Source organism: Akebia trifoliata, chromosome 12 (genome assembly GCF_017979445.1).
Source record: "Akebia trifoliata isolate Shusen 1 chromosome 12, ASM1797944v1, whole genome shotgun sequence".
Taxonomy (NCBI): Eukaryota; Viridiplantae; Streptophyta; class Magnoliopsida; order Ranunculales; family Lardizabalaceae; genus Akebia; species Akebia trifoliata.
In genome coordinates, this window is record NC_141386.1 from 19609220 (window position 1) to 19630745 (window position 21526).

A 21526-nucleotide genomic window follows, 5' to 3' on the forward strand; every position below is an offset into this window, starting at 1 on the left:
GACGGTCATGAAGATTTTGACATATTTAATCTTTTCATGTGTTTATTTGTATGTTTTAATTATTATTATTTATCCACTTTGACATCATAAAAGATCAAGTAAAAGGTATTTTAGTGTTGCACATTGGAAAACTTCCTTGGTGTCAGGGTGTTTAATCATAGGCACTATTCTCATCCAGAAAGAGCATGAGGAAGCTCTTGTAGGAAATTCAATAAAATTAGAAGGGTATTATTAAAAAAGAGAAAAATAGGAAAGACAATACATTAAAATAATTCGATAATTTTGAAAAGATAATAAAATTAAAGGTGTTTTTTTGAAGAGGGAGAAGAGAAAGTAAAGTTGCCCTCGACAGAGACTCATGGTGAAACTAAATCCCAATCCCTGTTGTGTTAGAGTGGGATGGGGGACATCCATCCTGTTTTAAACTCAAAATTGTAGAAGATCAAAAAGAGCCCTCGCATTCCATTTAAACTTACTGTAATATTAAGGACTTTTTAGTCAAAATGGAAAAATCCATCTTTCATTGCTCACCAAAGCATGACTCAAATCGTTTCTTTCTACCTTGCTATTTTTTTGATAAAAACAATGATGGTTTCGAAAATCTGAAAGGGAAATATCGTCTTCATTGCAATAATTCGATTCTTTCATGTTATGTGATTTTGTCTCCACAAATAGGGGTGAAGCCAGGAAGGGCCATGGTTTCAAAACTCGTCCGAGACCAAGACGTGTCGGCCGAGTCGTCTCGGTATTAGGCATGGATGAGACGGACGGACAAATCAATTTTTCGGATGAGATTTAAAACCCCACATTCATTTTTCTCATTTTTGAACTAGATGTCTCAAATGTATCAGAAAACTCGTCTGAGACTACTTGGTATCTGGCATGAATGAGAGGAGATGCGAAACCGAGTTTTAAAACCATGGGAAGGCGTGGAGGGGCAGTTCCCCCACACCCCTTTCATTTTCTTTATTGAATTTATACAGCCCCTATTTTGGTGATAATTTGGGATACCCTGTTTTCCGCTGATGGCATGCCCCCTTTTCAATGAGTTGCACCCACTCCCTACTCCATTTTTTGGTTCCCCCTCCTTTCATTTATTTTATTGATTTTATGTAACCTTAATTTTGGTAATAATTTGAGACACCCCATGTTTAAAGCTGATGCATGCCCCCTTTGGCTGGGTTGCACCCCACTTCCTACTCCTTACTCAAATTTTTGCCAAATAATGATGAATGCACGCAGTTTTGATATGCGTTTGGGTACGTGGCTGATTTGGCAAGGACACAGAATCACACATCATTTTCCTACGTATCCCGATGAAAAAGATCTATGATTCTGTGCCCTTGCCAAGTCAGCCACATACCAAAACTGCTAACATTCATCGTGACTCACTTTTGCCTCCCCCATCTTGCCCCCAAATTCTTTTGGTGATTAGAAACTCTACATTTGGGTGAATATTTGAGATATCCCCACCTTTGCTCCCAAATTGATAACATGCCCCCTTTTCCTTTGTTGGCACCCCCGAGCCCCTCAATTTTTTGGGTGATTTAAACACCTATCTATGAAAAATATTTGAAATATCATTGTGTTTTTAAGATGATAACATGTCCCTGTAACATTTTCTTCTTTTTCTAAACTAACTAAAATAACAAACGTACCATCATTTTTTAACTTGTAACTAAAAATCCTTAGTTTTTTTTCTTCCTAAAATCGGTCATCTCCGAGCACTTTATAAAAAAAATTTCTAATATATTTAAGCTGATCTTCAATCTATCATTATGAACATTCCTTGTATAAAATCCTAGAATTTTCAATTAAATTTTTTCATAATTCATATATTTATATGTTAAACTAGATTAACTTTGACGTTAAAAATTAGGATTTTTGTTTTTTTCCCAAGAGGTCAAAGAAGACTGTTTTTGGGAAGAGAATTCAAAGAGTTTTCAGAGAAGACAGAAGTCAAGGTGTGGTGGGTCGGTGTTTTGGTGAATATTTGAAGTATTCTAGGTTTAAAGAATAATGACAGTGGCCCCTTGACTTGGGTCTTCTCTCATTAACTAATGAGAATGACCTTTTCTTGAACCTTCAACAAAAATGTCGAGGTAACCTCTTTTAGGTGGTTTGCTTCAATAAGGTTTTGGAAGTCCCTTTGTTGATGTTGATTTTATTTTTTTTTTTTTTATTTTAAATGCAAGGCTACACAACCTACACTATTTAACAATTGCACGCTAAGCACAGAGAAAATGTGTGTTAGGGGGCATCAACTAACCATTCTTGGATATGTGGGGCTCCCAATTACAGATAAATGATTTTGAGAGTTGTCAATGCCAAGGGGGTCTTTTGTGTTGATTACCAATGCAATAACTACAAGATTCAAAAACTTTTGGATAAACAAATGTTGCAAGTACGTAAATGCAACTGTACTGTGCATGCATAAAAAAAATTTTGTTTTACATGAATTCAAATAGATTCTATTAAGAGTCCGACTAGCCTTACTATGACAATGAGGAAAAAAAGGCCTTACTAAGCCTCATCCACAAGGACTTGTTTTGAGCATCTCGAGGTCTTTTGATGGTGTATTGAGGACTCCCTGTCATAATAAGGAAAGGTTGTCTCTTTTAAAAATATCAGAACCTACAATGTATGAAAATTTTGATATCAAAATATTTATGTAAAAATTAGATTTGATCATATCATTTCATTTTTACTTGTCGATGACTGAGACATCCTAAATTTAGATCTCTAGACTATCAGAAGTCCAACTCACAGATGCAAGTAGACTAGCAAATATGAAGCTTTCAGACATCAAATGAAACTAGCATTATCCATCCTACACCCAAACAGAATATCATCTGAATCTTCACACAGCAAGAAATAGAAATGCTTAATCAAGGAACCAGAACCATGGACCTGATATCAAAACCCCACCTCACACTTTCCATCTATAAAAATAAATAAATCTAAACCACACAATTAACATTTTGCTCGGTGTCCAACAAATTTAATATACCACTTTCACAGAATCCCGCATCAGCCCTTTTTTTTTTTTCTTTTTTCTTTTTTCTTTTTTCTTTTTTCTTTTTTAACAGAACCCCTGGAACGAAAATTAGAATTTTTAATTTGATTTGCAAATGATAATGTTTTTACAGAAGCACCTAACAAGATAGCAAATCTACCAAAACACCTCCTAGTGCGAATAATCACTAAACCATCCACAATCAAGGAAACAGATTGCTAAAGCACATTTACCAGTAAAAACATGACATTAAGAACAAACCAGATGCACAAAAAACTTTGACACATTCCCGCTTCAGCTCTGCTCCTCACTGTCTCCAATTTCTCTCTCCTCTGCCGCAGCAGCCATCAGCTCATCAAAGTTATCCGTCTTCCCAAGCAATATCTCAATCTAAAACCAAAGAAGACTCACAGATGTCAGTCAGTATCTTCCAAGAAACAAAATGGAAGGCAGGACCAATCTCTGACTCACAAAATCAACCCTAGTATTCATCTAAATACATATAAAGCACAACTTACTTTTGCTTTTTGGACGGGTCGCCCTCTGGATTCATCCTTCATATCAACAGTTGATGTCATGATCTCTGTAGGTTAGGATTTCATGAGAATTGAGCACAAGGATTTGGAACTTGCTTGAAATTTGAATGATAATGCAAAAAAAATAAATAAATAAATAAAATTGGTAATCTTACTCTTCTCAACAGCCAGTCCATTATTTTTCAGAATCTCCGCAATAGTGACCACAGTGGCAATTGCTGCAGAAATAATGGAAAAACAAGTCAATTAATTGGGCATTGATATTTATAAGATGATTATGGAGTTAACTTCACTCAGATTTGAAAACTGTGGTAATTATGTGAAAATTAAATAAAAAATGGAGTGACGCATATCTGTAGGTCCTCTCAAAGATGGATAAAAAGTAAAAATTATAAACTTAATAGTTTTGGGCATAGTCACCGAGTCAGAGTTGGGGAATAGTCCACAAGGGAAAATTTTGAAAAATATGGGAAAATCAGGAAACAATCGGAAAAAATCGAGCTAGGGTTAGGATTGTGTATCTGTTCCTACTAGGTGTTGTTCTCATATCATATAATCAAGTACCATGTTAAATTACAATAATAAATCACCAAACCTCATATTGAATTACGAGTGACCATAGTTCAACAACACAATTAAGTTTTACATTCTTCAAAAGGTAAAAAATTACAACCATAAGTGCAAGTTAAGATTCATTAACCGATCAAAATCAACGTCATCTTCGTTATCTCGCACTTCATCAGTAAAATGATCACCATCATCTTTGTCAAGGTCATCTTTCTTACTAGTGCATCAAAGTCATGTTTTATTTTATTTTTGATTTAATCACAAAGTTCGTGATTTAATCATGATGTTCGCAGTTGAATTATGAAATTCATAAAGGAGACTTAATGAAAAAAATAGTGATTAAATCGTGTTTAAATCAGTGAAAGAAATTGTCACGATTTAATCACGACTTTTTCAATAAGTCACAGATTTTGGTGACTAGTTTTGGGCCCCCAATGTTTGAATTCCTACTTGTCAGAACTTTTATCACCTACACCCAACTAAGAAAACCAGTAATTTTTTTCCAATTGCCTTGGGCATGCCTTCACATAACACAAGATGTAGTCAAGATTCGGATGCAAACAAGACCACTAATGATCTTCTGCCGATCTTATTTTTGGACTGAGTCCCAGGTTTTAAGACAACATCAATCATGATCCTCATACGAGTCAAAAGAGTAGAAAATCAATGGTTTTGGATTCATAAATAAGAAAAATAAAAATAGAATCCTACACTCCAATTTCTTAGTGGTGTTAGTAGAGGATAAATTTAAACACTGAAACAAGTGATAAACTAAGAAAACATTATTTGCAATGGTTTGGTCATGTGCTACGAAGACTGATAACAATTGCCGTTAGAAGGAATATGCAAATTTTAGATTCTAAAAGTAAGATGGAAGACAAAAAAGCAATGTGGATTGAGGTAGTGTGAGTGAATATGAACACCCCAATTAATAGAAGGGCTTTAGGGATAATTAAATGAGAACATTATTCATTCGACCAACCATAATGATAATGGAATTAAGTGTAGGACAAGACCAAGGGAAAAATAACCACATTTTACTGGGAGACAACCTTTGCCACCTTACTCAAAGGTTGCTTAGATCATTAGAAACCATGATGAAAAAATAGAAACATAGGCATGGTAATACCTAAGCATCTACAATCTAAACTCCAGACAGGTAAAACCGTCAATAAATAGGAGTGATTAAACCTAAAGCCTAACAAAAGAAAGAGAAAGGGGAAAAAAAATGTATTGACAATCGAAAACTCCAATAGAATAGGCTTCTAAAAGTGAAGATCTTGTCTGCAGGAATGGGTTGGAAGTCTATTGGGATCTTGGCTTTAGAAAATCCTTCAACGATTGGGAGAATGAGAGAGTAGCTAGACTTATTAGCTATGTTGAGTCTACTTCGGTGCAGGTAGACCAGAAGGACTGTAGAGTGGGAATTGTTTCTTGGGATGGGTGCTTCTTGTTAGCTCTTTTAATAAAACTTTAATTCAGCCCAATGTTCATCTAGTTCCAGTGGCTTTTTTTATGGGGTGCTAAGATGCCTTAAAAATTATCATTTTACACATGGTCAGCAATGCTGGGAAGGATCCAAACCATGGATCAGTTAATTAGGAGAGGTTGTTGGGTAGAAGTTTTGTGTTCTTTGTAAAGAATGGGATGAAGTGGCAGTTCATATCCTTGTTCATTGCGCATTGGCTCCAAAAATTTAGGCTCATTTTTTGTCTCTTTGAAGTGGTAGGATGCTTTACTGTTTCAGTTTGAGCCCTATTACATTCTTTGTTGTATGGGTCGCTGCCTTTCTTCATCAAAAAGGCTTATTTGGAGTATTATCCAGTTTGCTATTTTGCTGGAGTTTGTGGAAGGAGAGAAACTATAAGGTGTTCAAAGAATTTAGAGTTGCCTTTTTCGAGAACTTTGGAGGGAGATGGGATTAGGTCTGTAATATTGTAATTTCGTAGTGGTCTGGTTTAGTCCTGATGTCGTTTTTCATGTACTCTTTTTGGGTTGGCTATCTCACCTGCTCTCTTCTTATCTAATATTTTACTGGAAAATAAAATATCATCCTCATTTGGGCTTTCTCCCTACCCATATTTATTTAGGAGGATCTATAATCTTTGTTTTGTTTTAATATAGGGACCAATTCAGGGAAAGTTGGAGACTCGGAGAGTGCAAATCTCCAAGCTCATTGGAATTGCTTCCTATTTTTGACCTTTTGCACTAAAATGAACTTTAATTGTTATGTATGATTAGAAGTAGTTTATGCTTTTTGGATTGATCACAATATCATTAAAGATTAAGTTTAATTTGAGAAAAACTGAAGAAGAACACAACACTAACTCTCCAGTGTTGTCAAAGGCAATCCCATATGCACATATGCAACTCTGGACTAGATTTCACATATGCTATGTCAGCATATATGAATATTGATACGTTGTAAATAGATGTATGCAATTTGCATACTGTTCGAATGGTCAAATTTCTGAATTTTCACAATTATTATTATTACTTTTAATTCCAGCACTTCTATAAATACCCCATTCCCACCCCGCCCATTCTTACCTCTCCAAACATCTAATACTCTCTTAGAGGCTCACATTTGCTATCTAAATCGCACATTTATATACTAAACTATCTAAAGTTCACATCTATCTTCTACTAACTACTACTTCTACTTCCTATCTTCTCCTATGTTTCTCTACTTGCATTTCTAAATTATAATAAAAAATACATTTAAAGAGGCAAGAAGAAAGAAGCAAGTCAAGCAAGAATCAACATTCTACGTTTCAATTATCACTATAAATTTTAAAAAAGAAAAGAAATCACGTCTTCTTTGACCAATTCTTCCCTGAAGCCTATATCCAATGACCATGGTTGGAAATACAGGCATTACCATGGAGCAACTGAGAAGTGTCAATTCGTTTGTGAATTGTGTGGCTATATAAGCAAAGATGGCATTGCACATCACAACCAATACATTGTATATAATGCCAGATTTAATGCCCGAACATGTCCTAATGTTTCCCCAGAAATCCAAAAGGAAATAATAAAGTACATGAACAATCAAGAAAAATAAACATGATGCAATAAATTAAGAAAATTATATCGAAAACAGTGGTAGTGGTGGAACTCATGGTGATGATAATAACTCCCCCAAAATTATGAGATGTTCTAGACCATCAATTCCACAACCACCTCAAGCATCCAAAAGAGCTCGTGGAGGTGGTCCATTTGACAAACAGTATAGAACACATCCAAAAGAGGTGGTAATCCAAAGGATTCTGGCAAAGGACTCGCTCAAGCGTGTTTATCAACCTTTTAGAATTCACCTTAATTTCTCAGTGTATCTAAAACTATTTGTATACCATGGAATATATAGCTAAATAGATGTATCAAGCCAACATTACTTTCAATACCATTAAATTTAAAAACACTTTTAAAGTGATGATCGGAGGTTTGGGACAATTTGGATCCGACCTAAAACTATTTGCATACCATGGAATAAGATAATCGTGTTTAAAAATAAAGTAAAGTTCACCTTAATTTCTCACAGTGTATCTAGCAAAGTGGAAATCCTATGGGTATACCCTAATAGCTGATGGATAGATAGACAAAAGTGGTCAGACATTAATCAACCTTTTAGTTAATTATTCATCAAGAAGTCCAGAACAATGTTTCTAAAGTCTGTGTACCGATCAAAAAAAATGTTTCTAAAGTCAGGATGCATCAAGACCAATGAAATTGAAGAAAATGCTATCCAAGTTATCATCAGTGTTTTTTAGTTCCCAAGGCGCACTTGAGGCGTTTCGGGTTCTTGAAGCAAGGTGTAAGCCTCTATAAATTTTCAAAAGAAACCATAAAATATATTTTAAAAAATGATAATAAATTCATAAAAATAGAAAAACTATAAAAATGAAAAATAGAACAACAACACAAGTCAATGAGCTATATCTTCAATGCAACCATCATAATACGTCCCTTTATGCACCAAACTTTCAAAATGTTTTTGGCCACTCCTCTTCTTTTCTTGTCCCTTTAACAAATAAGTTTTCATATCCTTTCTAACATCTTCATGTACATGAGGGCATGTAGCAACAATTTCTTCGGCATGTAGCAACAATTTCTTCAAGTACCCGCAAGTTGATCTTTCAACCTCTTCACCTTCCCTTTACTATCTTTAGAACGATACACGCATTCTACATAAATATATGACTTCTCGAATCAGTATTTAGCCCATCAACTTCAATCCCATCCTTCTTAGCAGGGTCTCTTCTATAACCTCCACCTCTACCCACTTCTTCACCACTTTTTCTAGCCATTACTAGCATCCATCATCAATAATAGAAAGAACAAAATACAAAATAAGAGAAAAATATGAGATTTTGCAGCACCCCCAAATTTTTTTTTAAAGAAAATGCGTAATAACTACATACCTCAAATACCAATTAAAACTTTAATTTGATGCTTCTATTTGACCCAAAACTTCATATAAAAAAAAACTCATAAGAAGTAATGGAATCGAATTCAAATAAGCATTGATAGCCCTACGAAGAAATCTTTGTACAAGGAGAAAATAGGGATTGATAGAAAAACTTTGAGATTCTCTCTAAATCTTGAGTTTCTTAACCAAAAAGGACCTCAACTTAAGAGACCTTAGTAATAAATATCATTAGGAGGGGTAAATAATTAAAACAAAACAAGAAAAGGAAAAAAAACAAAAGTTTGATTTGGCTTTTTCGAGCCAAGATCAAGGTTATAGCCTTGAGACATGGTGGTTGTGCCTCGCCTTGAAGCATAAGTCTCACGCCTCGTGGCTTAAGCCTTTTAAAACACTTATCACAGACAAGGTACCCTCATATTTGGCTGCATGTCACCTTTTAATGGAAAAATAACCTCATTTATATTGCTCAACATGCACGACACAATAAAACATTTTATGAGTGCATAAAAAAATACCACAAGAAAATAGACGTTTTATAATGTGGAGTTTTGAATTGACATCAACCACCCACAAAGAAAATGAAGTCGTTTCAGACAATGTTGCCAAGATCTAAATGGATCTGGAATCATAACAAATGGGGTCAGATTGAAATCAGGGTACAAATCACCAAACAGTAGTAATCAAGAAGACTTTCCTCTAAATAGAGAATAACAATGAATATTATCCAAAAGATTGAATATGCGTAAATATTCCACATTTTATCGCTAGGAACATATTTTTGTGTTTTTCCATTGTTTAATAAGTATGCAGTGCACCATCAAATATTGACATGCATTTGAATACCTTTTCACAAAAAGAAAGAGAATGATAAATGAAACCAAAAGTCTGATGAATCAATCAGCCTTTTTTCCACAATAATTATCTTTTCTTTTTAACAAACAATAAATAGAAACAAAGAAGATGAAGAAAAATCATTTCTTCTATTTTTGACACTATCCTTCTTACTGTCATCCATAATGGATAATAATCGGTAATAAAAATTTCAATTAGGACTATTTCTATCAATTGATGTTTTCTCTTATCCGTGCATCTTTCAGAAATGGAAACTTGGTTGCCCAGTAAACATATGCATATAAATAGCGTGTCAAATTAAGCAAATTTGCAAAGTATGAGAGACATTTGGGACAGTTATTTCCACACACATAAAGATGCAAAAAGGGAAAAACAGAAGCTATTCTCTCTCACTCACACACACACACACACATACATAGTTGAACATATGCAAACCGTATCAATGTTTAAAAGGCATTGAAACCTATCAAAAAATAGGCATTGGACGCTTACACCTTAAGGCTTGAGTCACTCACAAAACATCATATGGTTTTACAGGAAAACCTGTTTCCCTCAAAGGTAACATTACTCTATGATGCATTGGAAAAGCTTATACCTCTAGGGAGGCACTTGCTATTTTCACTGAGGAGTGCATCTTATGGGGGCATGTTTTTCTTTTTTATTTTGATATAGCAATTGTAAAGTTGTTCGTGTCATAAATTAAATTTACACAAAGGTCCTCAACTATATACATTGAATATTCACTTTTGGCCATAATCCCGACTAATCTCAGTTGATTAGCAACTCTAGTACTATCTTTTTTTTCTTTTATCGATAACTCGATCAATATCTGGCTCTTAACTATTTCTTCATTTCCTCACAATTTTTATTTATTTTTGATGGGGATATCAGGCCCATTAATCTCTACTAATTAGGGGGGTTGAGTAGGGGGTGAGTTTTAATTAATTATTTTTGTATTGGCCCCTTTGAAGATAATCATTGATGGGTTCTATTTAGGATTTTTATATTAGTAGTAAGGGTGGAATTAGGAGACTCGTTGGAATCTATACATTACAAGAAAAACTTGAAAGAAATTTAATAAATAAATAAATAAAAATTACCCAAGAAAATGAAAGCATAGAAGGGAAACGGAAGATACTATTAATAGATGGAGTATTACAGATCATATAAAAGGTAAAGAGACAATACCCATTCCAAGTGCGGAAAGTTCCACCTCATTATGTTGCTGCATGTACCTCTGCAAAAGTGCAATTATTAGCTAAATCTCATTTAAAATAAAACTATCAATGAACTCACATACCTTAAATTTTTTTCAATGTAAGACCAGATTTAAATCCCGAAAATCCTAGTACCAAAAAAGGAAAACCGAATCCCAACACCAAACCAAATGTCTCAGAGAGAATAGAAGCAAAACTCTCAACCCTAACACCAAAATGTAGCATTTGCAAATGAAATTGATTTCAAACAAAACAGAAGCAGACCCAATAACGATTTAGACTGGGAACTAAGAGAAAACCCTAAAAGATAACAGTATGAATGGCAGAAGGAGAGAGAGAGAGAGAGATTATTTACCTTAGCGAGATTAACATAGAAGAAGAGGGGTTTCTTGGTATTGGAGACCTGTATCCGATTCTTCTTGTGTGAATCGGAGACGTTCATGTTGTTAACGCCCTCTGTTATCTCTTCCATTGTAACTCAAGAAGAAAGAAAAACAGAAACCCTAACCTTAATGTACTCTCTGATAAAAATCTCAATAGCAAATAATTAGAACAGATAGAAAGACCGAAATCCTGAAAGAGACAGAAATAGATGGACGATCCAAATCTCTTCGTTCCCTTGCAAGTCACAAACTCATAATAGCTTTCACTTAAATAGCGGGAAGCCTTCTATTGGTGGGTCTATTTCCGCACACCGAAATGCCTCAATGCACCCACTTAAGTGACTTTTATGGTAAAAAAATAATTTATTTACCATTTTACCCTTGCATTTTACGAGTTGTATGCACAAAACGTGCCGATGGATTATACCTAAGACCATTGATTGAGAGAATACATCCACTCCACCCATTAAAACCTAAAAATTTCTATCGAAATTTTTAAAATCAAATTTATCCTCGTTGAAAATGGTATAACAACATTAACACTCTAGCATCTTCACCTTTAGAAGAGTTTTTGATATATTTGAATGATTGGAACTATTTATAAAAAATAAAATAAAAATTCAATGGAGATAACTTGTTAGGATTTTTAATATTAATCTTTGTTGGTTACACTTTTTAATAGTTTTATCTCATATTGAATGACCAATAAACGTAATGATTGATAAAAAATTTCGTTTCAACAATACAATGATGAATAGAACTGAGAGTGTGCACAGCAAGTTGAAGAGATATTTTTTATTGTCACAAGGTAATTTCATCACCTCGTGGGATGTTATCGAATCTCTATTGACATCTCAGCTTACAAAGATAAAAACATCTTTTTAAAAGAGCTTATTACTGTGATGCACGACTACAAACTGGCATTATTCGAGGAACTAAAAGGGTTTATCTCCATAGCAGCATTGGATAAAATACTTGATGAGTGAAACGATCAAAGTCAATTGGAATAGATGTTAATGTATGTGGGTGTGTAGTCCGACATATACATGGACTTCCTTGTGCCAACAAGATTATATTATACAAGCTAGAGGGTCGTCCAATACTTCTCAATTGCATTCAGTCAAATTGGAAAAAAAAATTTATTAGATGTACCCAGTGTGCTCACTTTGTCAGATCTTGATTGTTTCCCCAAAGTTTTGAAATTTTTGAAAAAGTTTGGTGATGCAGTTCAAGGTAACGAAATCACTCTCATGAGAAAGTTGAAAAAAATAACGAAACCTAAAATTACTTCAATAGAAGAACCTACAAAGAAAAAGAACAACGAGAGGCCATGAGGTAAGAATGGTGCAAAACGTGTTAAAATCGACATTGACACCGACACATCAACCAAGAGAGATCCATCTAAATTTGAGTATGTGATTTCCTTAAGTGATAGTGTGTTCCAAAGTCAAAGTCTGTGTTCTATGGATAACATCAATAAGCTACCAATCAAGAAGTCCATACTCCGCCATATGATGACCCCCAATTGTGAAAGGTATATCCAATGTTTTTTCTTTATGAACTCTCCCCGTATATTTAAGATGTGAAGGATGTACCCGGGGATGGACATTGTGGATTTAAAGCAGTTGCTGGAATTCTTGATATGATTGATGACAATTCGTGGAGTTAAGTACGACATGATTTGATAGATGAATAGTTATTCCTTCGAGATCATTACACACTACAACAAATATGGAAATTAGGAACGGTTTATTACCGTTCCTAAGCCACTATGAAACGGCTTGCAGACCGTCTTTAATCGAGGCGTCGTTAATGAGGTTAAAAGGCTGAAAGCCGTTCTATATTTCATGATTTGGAACGGTTAACAACCGTTCCTGATCTCAGAATTTGGAACCGCTTAAAACCCTTCCTAATCTGTGTCTTTATATAACAGCACACAGCAACCCAAAAAGATTTGAGACATCGGATTTTATAGAACTAATGTCTTACGTCTGAGACTTTAGACATCGGTTATAAACCGATATCTAAAATTGTTATAAATTGATATCTAAAATTATTATTATTATTATTATTGCTACTTGCCTATTACCCACGGTTAAAATAGATCTAAATAGAGAACATCGAGGTTCTCTATCACATTAATTTATACACAAAAAGAGTAGCAATGAGTCATAATTTACAAATCCAAAATTACAATGCATCGATAAACCATTCACAATCATTACACAAGCACAAGTGCTTACAAGGAAGCAATGCCATCACTCCCATCCCTCCTATCTTCTTTAAGATCCCCACAATGCCCGCAACTACCAATAAAAGAATTTTTTCGTGTCACCACATTGCATACTCTCACAATGAGCTTCCGCACCTTCAAAAGAGTGTTTGAAACAAGTGCTCCTTATCTTGAATTGCAGCTTCCAATTCCTCAATAGTACCAAGCATCTACAATTAAAAAAAGTGCGAAAATAGTGAACATTAAGCTTCAAAGAAGTCTAATCCAATTAGGCAGATCCAATTATATTACTTGAAAAATGGTCAAAAAGGAAAACCAAACTGAACAACCTTCAACTATCTAGTTGTAAATATAGGTTCGATCTATGTAGACATTTGCATCCATTACATATTGTTTGAATGGTTATTTCATGGAAGGCAGGTAAGATTGTGCTATGTACCCACATTAATGTTCACCAAAACTGAAATATAGTGACAACCACAACTAATGATGTGATGTGAATTGAAAATACAGACTAAAACAAAGTTTATAAATAGTCAAAACCTATGCAGCCTTACCGAAGAATGTGTGGACTCCAGTGGCTATAACAATGGCCTCGATTTCACCTTGCTTGCAAGTGGACCCAGAGAAGACTTCATCACCAGTGTTCTTTGTGACTGGTAGGGACTCTCCAGTACGGGCTGATTGATCACGTATGCGATACCCGCTTGTTTAGCTTCCACAAGGTCTTGGAGCTCCTCCTTGGCCTGAAGGTCCAGATATTCTGTATTTGGTATCTCATACCGAATAAGCCTTCTCTGCCTTGTCATAGGTGATTCCTGCTCATATAAGGATTGCAAGTTCTACAGTGTGCCCAATTTGCTGCTCTGCACAGTAAAGGTTTCGTTGTTGCCTTCAAGGGTATTGGAGGATTCTGACATCACCAACCATGTTTGAGCCCTATCAGAATTCCGAATGACTGTCATTCGGCCGTCAACAAACCCTTCAAACGTGCCAGAATCCTCAGCTTCCAATTGTATGAACTCAGCTATGCTCATCACAAGGTTGTTTTCAAAGTTTTCATCTGCCTTTGAGACATCTTTGTAACAATATCTAATAATGCATTTGTACATCCGATAAGTTTTTGGGCCGATCCGACCAATGAGGTAGCGTTCAATAATGAATGAAGACCTGACCATATATCGACCTTGACTTGTGGACAACCTTGACATGCGGGAAACAACCTAAAGCATGGCACTGTTTGACAATTGAGAATGTTGCAGAGATGACAGCTTGACTAGCAACAATTGCAGCAAGGGTTGCTACCACAAAAACCGGCCAAAACACAGGCTCTACACAAATGTAACAAGCAGATTAAGCAAAGCAGATCAGATAAAATGTTCCTCATCAAGTTTTTAGGGAAGCTTACTTGGAATTGATGCATAGAAGCTAATAGGTATAGGGGAGAAATTCTTTCTGAGAAATGCGGCCTGACCCATGTATTGAAGCACTAGACAAAGGTAAATAATGCAAGAAAACCCAATCTGCATAACAAGCAGAACATAACAAACAACTTAAAGTGATGATACAAGCCATTAAACTAACATAACAACCACTGCTTTAAAAACAAAAAAGTTCAGTTGTAGGGTGCCAAAAAGAATTAAAGCATAAAACTATCTCAAACAATTTGTTTAAAGCAAGGGAATTTTTGTAATAAAATTGAAATAGCTAGGTCTGTCGGGCAAATCTCTCTTAGAAAAATTGGCCAGTTATGTGGTTATATGTAAAAAAATATATCTGAAAATAAAAAATATAAATCTTACTTTCTAAATATATTTAAATTTAACTCTCTCATCTCTCATCCATGGGAACGGTTATATAACCGAACCACATAAATCTTGCATTTCTCGGATGTTTTAGTGTTTATTTCATTGTGTCATACATCAAGAAAACTAGATATCCATGCTTGGTTAGATAAATATTTTCCCATCTTGACTAAAAAAAAAATTATTTTACTTATTAAAAAAATAAAAAACCCGCATGAGCAAATGTATTTTACCCGACCCATATGAATTGAATTGAAGGGACGACAACATGAAGTTTTAACTACAAACCAGCTCTCTCAACCCATGAATACATGGATTTTGTTTTTGACTGAAAATCCAAGAAATTTTAGCTATTATCCTCTCCTACTTGCTTATATTACTTGTGGAAGGATTGGTTTTAGAAATATTGATTTAATAATATAATAGATAAGAAGATGGAAAGTAGATCTTTGGTTTTGTATCACGCCATTGACATAAAATTATACAAAAAGAATCAGCTTAAATTTGGTGATTTCTAGACCTTCGATTAGAGAATTTTACTATTATATACTCAGTAAATTTAGCTCCAAACCAATATAAAAAATGCTCATTTTTGTTTACTCAGAATTCAATCGTTGGATTTTGTGTTTAAGTGGTTGAGATCATATGTTTCTTCGTGAATCCATTTTCATGAGTATATATATATATACTCATATAAGCCCAAAGCATCATTGATCCAAGGAGCAATTAATCTCAATTTGACCCATTGAGACTCTTATCTCATTTCTAATTCGAATTAAATTTTGTTAGGTTTTAATCTAAAGCCTAAACTGATGATATAGACTTAAATGAGATCCATCTGAGTTGAGTCTTATGAAGATTATGATAGAAATTTAAGTAGATTAGATTTTGTTTTTATTTAGGATTTTTGCTATTGCTATGTATTTTCTATATAAATCCCATTAGAGTTCATTTAATTCATTGAACAACTAATAGAAACATGATCATCACGCATACGGTTAGAATCACCAATCAAGCTATTTTTTATGTTTAGATCAACAACTAAAGAATGGCCAAACATTCATGTTTCAGTGAATGTAATCTGAAAGAGTATTCCACATGGCAGACAAAAGGGAGATGGAATTGGGACATTATATTCAAAACTCCTATAATAAGAGATCCGCAATTCCTCAATAATTTCTGTTGTTCACATTGAAATGCATGGAAACTGAGAGGAAGAACACAATCCCCACCCTTTCGGGTGAGACTAGTCCCACGGTCACATGTATCACCCCCTTGGAAAGTCCTAATTGCAACTGATTGAGTCGAGGGTCAACCGGACCCTGGAGGGTGCCACCCCATTGTTTCGTGGGGTTTCAAACACTTGACGTACCCTTCCCGAGGAGCTTATCAAGGCTCAGCTTGTCAATAGGCCAACCCCTTTGTTAAATTCCCAATAACATGACTAGTGCTAAAGAAGTGTGTCTCAACTAATTTCTCCAACCATACTACTCGGAAACCAACAATGAGAACTGGAATAAATTAAGACTCACTAGTTATATTATCAATCGGACTAGCAAGGTCACATCTCCATTATGGTTCGAGCTGGCACCACCAGAGCAGGTTGGTTTGTACCACTAGCTCTTGAAACATCGATTGATCAATCGAGTATGGGACGACAGAAGACATTTGTCTACTTGAAAAACATTGGGCAGATTAAACCATAGATCCTAACTACATTAAACATGCAAAAATATATTGCAATATTTGGCAAGCAATCCAGATTCATGGCTAGGTTAGGGCATATATAAATCCCTGAAAACCAGCACGAACCATAATCCAAGAGTCTTGTCAATCAAATGATCCTAAACATCTTTAACAGCATAGATTGCAGGGAAAAGCATGCAGTAGAATAATCAAAGTGTTATAACAAAAATAATGGGCCTAAGATTCAACTGTCAGACTGTTCACCCTTAATAATGTTCTGGCAATTCCAAGGTCCCCATTCCAAAAAGGAATAAGTAGAAAAAACAGAGAGGGTTTAGGGTTCTTTTACTTGATTTGTAGAATTATTGGTCACATTGAAATCTCAAACAAAGGACCAGTTGACGAATATGAAGCAAATGCAGTGGGCATTTTCTTCCTCGTTCAATACCTTCCAAGCCACTGCTCTCTTGTAGGAGATCGGCCTACCCATGCTCGAAAGACAGATACCACCTTGCAGACACGCAAAACCCTGCAAAGAAATATTAAAGATGATCCTAAACATACTATCTGCAAACAAATTCCCAGGCATCCAAAAGAGTTCTAAAGGTACCTCATCCTACTGCAGATGATCCTAAACATCCAATCTGCAAACAAATTCCCAGGCATCCAAAAGAGTTATTAAGGTACCTCATTCTGGTAAGTCAATTTTTGACTAAGAATATGTCCTAAGATAGCCTTGATAAATAGATAAATTGAGCCCCACTCTCCCTTGAAGTTTTAGATTTCTAAGATTTCTAAGATTTCTAAAATAAAATCTGTCATTCATCCAAAATACAAAGAATATCAGATAAATAATTATGTTGAAATTCCAATGTAAATCTGAACTTTGAGATAATAGAACAAACAAAACTGTGTTTAATCACATCTAAAAACCTAAATCTTCAATCAAAATCCCTAATACAATCTAGATAAAGAAAATAGAGATTAGAGATAGTACCTAGCCCGAGAGATCGATTGAGCGAGCGATTGAGCAAGAGAGAGATGAGATCGAGCGAGAACAACTGAGATCAAGTGAGCAACTGAGCGAGAGAGACGACTGAGCTAGCGACTGAGCGAGAGAGAGAGATGAGATCGAGGGAGAGCGACTGAGATCGAGAGAGACGATCGAGTGAGAGAGCGACTAAGATTAGAGAGACGATATCGATTAAAACCAGAAAATTAGAAAACGAAGAACATGAAGTCGAAACGAAAGAAAAAAAAGAAAATCAAAAAAATCAAAACATTAGAAGAACAAAGAAGCAGATCTTACGCTGGATTAAGCTTCTTGTGAGCGATAAAGCCTTTTGGAGGTCCTCTCATGGCGTCTTCACTTGAAAGTTGAAACAGAGAGACGATCGATTGAGAGAGAGACGAGAGTGCGACTGAGATCAGAGAGACGATTGATTGGGAGAGAGATGAGATCAGACAGACGATCGATTGAGAGACAGACGAGAGAGGGACTGAGATCAGAGACAAAAGAGTGAGAGAGAGAGATGAGAGAGAGAGAGAGTCGAGTGAGAGAGATGGCTGAGAGAGATGGATCGGACTTTCGTTCCATCTAAATAAGCGGATATGGGTCGGATAAAACGGTTTTTAAAAATAAAACAGTTTAATACCGTTTTTTAATAAAAACGGCTTAATACCGTTTTACCCTTATGTTCCAATTTTACATTTTTTTTGTAGTGACAGTAAAGTATACTATGGGGATGCACGGGTTGATGAGTTGCAAAAAATACTCAATGTTTTTGAAAACTTGTATCGATCAATATTGAATGACTATGCCCGATATGGGTCATCTCATTGCCTTGTGCTACAACGTTATTTTACTTCACATATCAAGGCAGCAATGTCAAACCTTTTTGCCTTGGCAAACAACAACGCCAAAAACCGTGGCACCAAGGATCATTGCAATCGGATTCGTATCTAGTCATTTGATCCAGCTTTTATGAAAGACGGATATCTGATGCCTCATATCACTGAGGTTTGGAGGAGTTATCATTATCCATTGTCATCCAATTGGCCATCTATGTTCATTGGGATGATTGAACAATTTAGACAAATTATTGGCAAAGATATTGCACTACATGAAGGTCCCATAAACCTAGATTGCGATGTATGAAAACATTTTTTTTTTTTTTTTGTATGAGGTCTGCAAACCATCGATCTTTTTGTTTGTTACATGTAAACATTTGTTGTGATACTTAAACAAACATGTAAACTTTTTGTAATGAAACTTTTTTTATAGACTATACATGTCACTTTTTGTAATGAAAAATGAAATGTACAAATTCATTTTTATGTTCAGTATCCAAATACCCATTTCTAAAAAACACACTCGATAAGCACATATCGAGTGGGTAATATAAAATTCGGTGTATAGGTACTGAACAAAAGGTGACATTTTTAATGGTCTATGCGGTATATATATACCGATTGAGAAATAACACACTTAGTAGGTACATATTGAACATGTATTGTAACATTCGGTGCAGAGATACAAAACATAAAGATAAAATTTTCAATATCATATTCGGTCCCAATAATCGAAAATATTGCTACATATTCAATATTTACCTATTGGACTTATAATATATTTTTCGATAGATTGGTACCAAACAGAACATAGAAAGTGAATGTATTATGTTCGATATGTACCAACCGAAAGTTTTTTTTTATAATTCGGTATGTGCATACCAAATGTAAAACAATAGAGTCGGTAAAATGGTATCAAAAATAAACACAAATTAAAAAAAATATATATGTTACCTAAAAATTAATATTGAACATTCACCGCATCAAATTGTAGACACCCCATTGATCGAACAAGCTCGAGAGCTCGTTCGAATCTATGTATCGAGGATCAAATCGAGAGAATTTTGATATAAAACAAATTGGGACCCACTTGGACCAATCAAAGATGATCAATTTTGATCATTAAAAATTAAATTTTGCTTGGCCATATGAGATGTATAGCCAAACATACCTTTGCTTGGCTTTATAGATCATATGGCCAAGCCATTTTTTGTAACGATCTTACCTTTGTGATGCACAAGCTTAAAATTGCACTGACCTTACCTCAAGTATGGTTAAACATAATTTCTTCTAATCGTACCTAAGGTACATCTAATTCAGTTAGGTAGTTAGAGAGCTCGTGTGTGCACGAGATTCCTCATAGAAAATGACTCTTTAAATCCCTCTTTTAATGACTTATTCTTTAAGAAAATCCTCACTAATTCCTTTTCTACTCATTATTTAAATTTCCAAATCTCCCCTACCAAAGACCATTTGGTAATCTTTTTATTCTCCTAAATTTGATCAAAATTCTTGCTTGATTCCTACTCAAGAATAATTACCTCCTCTAACATTGGTTTGTTAAGATATATAGGGTCAAAACCCTCTTCTACCCTTCTAATCTTTTTCGAACATCAAAAAGATTTCATGGCATTCAAAATAAATTGACTATTTTCCAAACCTTATGACCATCTTATCCAACCTCAAGAAGTCTCTAGAATTTGTGCCCAATGACCTTTATATCCCTAGTTTTTTAGAGAGTTAGCCTAAGGAAGTGACTAAAGAGGACAAAAAACCTCCACCTAATTGCATGCAATTTAACTTAGATCTCTTATAATTGACCCAAATCATAAGGTCTAGGACCATTCTACCCTGCACAAAGAATTCTTTAGAACTTTAGGTGCAAAGACTATCATATCCTTTGATCATCAAGATTGGTGTGACTTTACAAGAGGTTAAAGACCATGAAGGCCAATGTTAGAAGGTGGAATTAATACTTTTCATGAAGGTTTTTCTTAAAATATTTGGAGAATCAAGACTTTATGACAAGTTTACCCCCAAGGGTTTCTCGAAGTCCTATAAATAGAAGACCCTCTCAAAGCAAATGGAAGAGGAAGAATAAGAGTTTCAAAATGCTGTCAAAATCCTTTCTCAAACCTCCTAAACCTTCCTAAAATTATGTCGAAACTATCTCAAGAAAAAAAAAACCAAGAAGAAGAAAAAAGAAGGTGGGAGAAGTTCTACCACAACCCCCCTTTCTAATCCTTCATCCTCACATTTTTATTCTTTTCTTTAGTTATTTAATTTCAAGTTTTCATTTATGTTTATTTAATAATGTGATCTCTAATATTTAGTCTAGAAGCTTAGGGGCAGTAATCCTTCCTAGAGGTAATCATCCCCAATAAGTCCTCAATAAGCTCTTTAAGAGTACTAGAATATGTTGTATTTAATTTCTTTACTTATGCAATTTAAATTCATAGTGTAAATGTTTTTTTTTCTTGTATTCTAAGTTTCATAGAATAATGATTTTTTCACTACGTTACAAGCAATTAAAAAATGACTAAATAAAGCGAAAAAAACATTGGACTAAAGTCGTTGTTTATATACGATGGGTTTTATCAATTGTTTTGCCCTTAACGATATTTATAATTGTCGATTATAAACAACTAATTTAATCCGTTATTAAATAACTAAGCGAGCCACTATTGTCGCACCCACTTTTACTAATGCTACACCTTTTGGTGTGGCATTAAAAAAATATGGTGGCAGTATTATTAATATGTATTAAAATTCAAAGCTTAAAAGTTGGTTTGAATGTTCTTCTCTAAAAACCTTAGAATCTCAAATCTCAGACTCAATTTGATCTCCGCTCACGATTTCCTTTTTCGAGATTTAGAGTTTCAAACTTACACTCTTTTCTCTTTCGATCCCAACCGAGAATCTTCAGCAAGTTTTCATTCTCATCCAAAGGG

The 21526-nt window shown here is 34.7% G+C and overlaps 2 protein-coding genes across 4 annotated transcripts; both read right to left on the reverse strand.

The window, feature by feature from the left end:
• Window positions 1–3095: 3095 nt before the first annotated feature.
• LOC147389031 (uncharacterized protein At2g34160-like) lies at window positions 3096–11258 on the reverse strand. The gene is made up of 5 exons (XM_086418822.1): window positions 10973–11258; window positions 10589–10637; window positions 3708–3770; window positions 3535–3599; window positions 3096–3406 (listed from the first exon to the last, which is right to left on the reverse strand). The coding sequence occupies exons 1-5, from the start codon at window positions 11087–11089 to the stop codon at window positions 3311–3313; spliced, it is 390 nt and encodes a 129-aa protein (XP_086274948.1). The 5' UTR covers window positions 11090–11258; the 3' UTR covers window positions 3096–3310.
• A 1848-nt stretch (window positions 11259–13106) lies between these two features.
• On the reverse strand, window positions 13107–17349 carry LOC147389032 (potassium transporter 4-like). 3 transcript variants are annotated; one of them, XM_086417569.1, is made up of 4 exons: window positions 17173–17349; window positions 14642–14756; window positions 13791–14564; window positions 13107–13397 (listed from the first exon to the last, which is right to left on the reverse strand). In XM_086417569.1, exons 1-3 carry the CDS (start codon window positions 17311–17313, stop codon window positions 14386–14388), a joined length of 435 nt encoding a protein of 144 aa, XP_086273695.1. In that variant the 5' UTR covers window positions 17314–17349; the 3' UTR covers window positions 13107–13397; window positions 13791–14385. The 3 variants fall into 3 exon arrangements, with proteins under 3 accessions (XP_086273695.1, XP_086273693.1, XP_086273694.1); XM_086417567.1 differs by having other exon boundaries at window positions 13107–13442; XM_086417568.1 differs by having other exon boundaries at window positions 13107–13442; window positions 13777–14564.
• Window positions 17350–21526: the final 4177 nt, after the last annotated feature.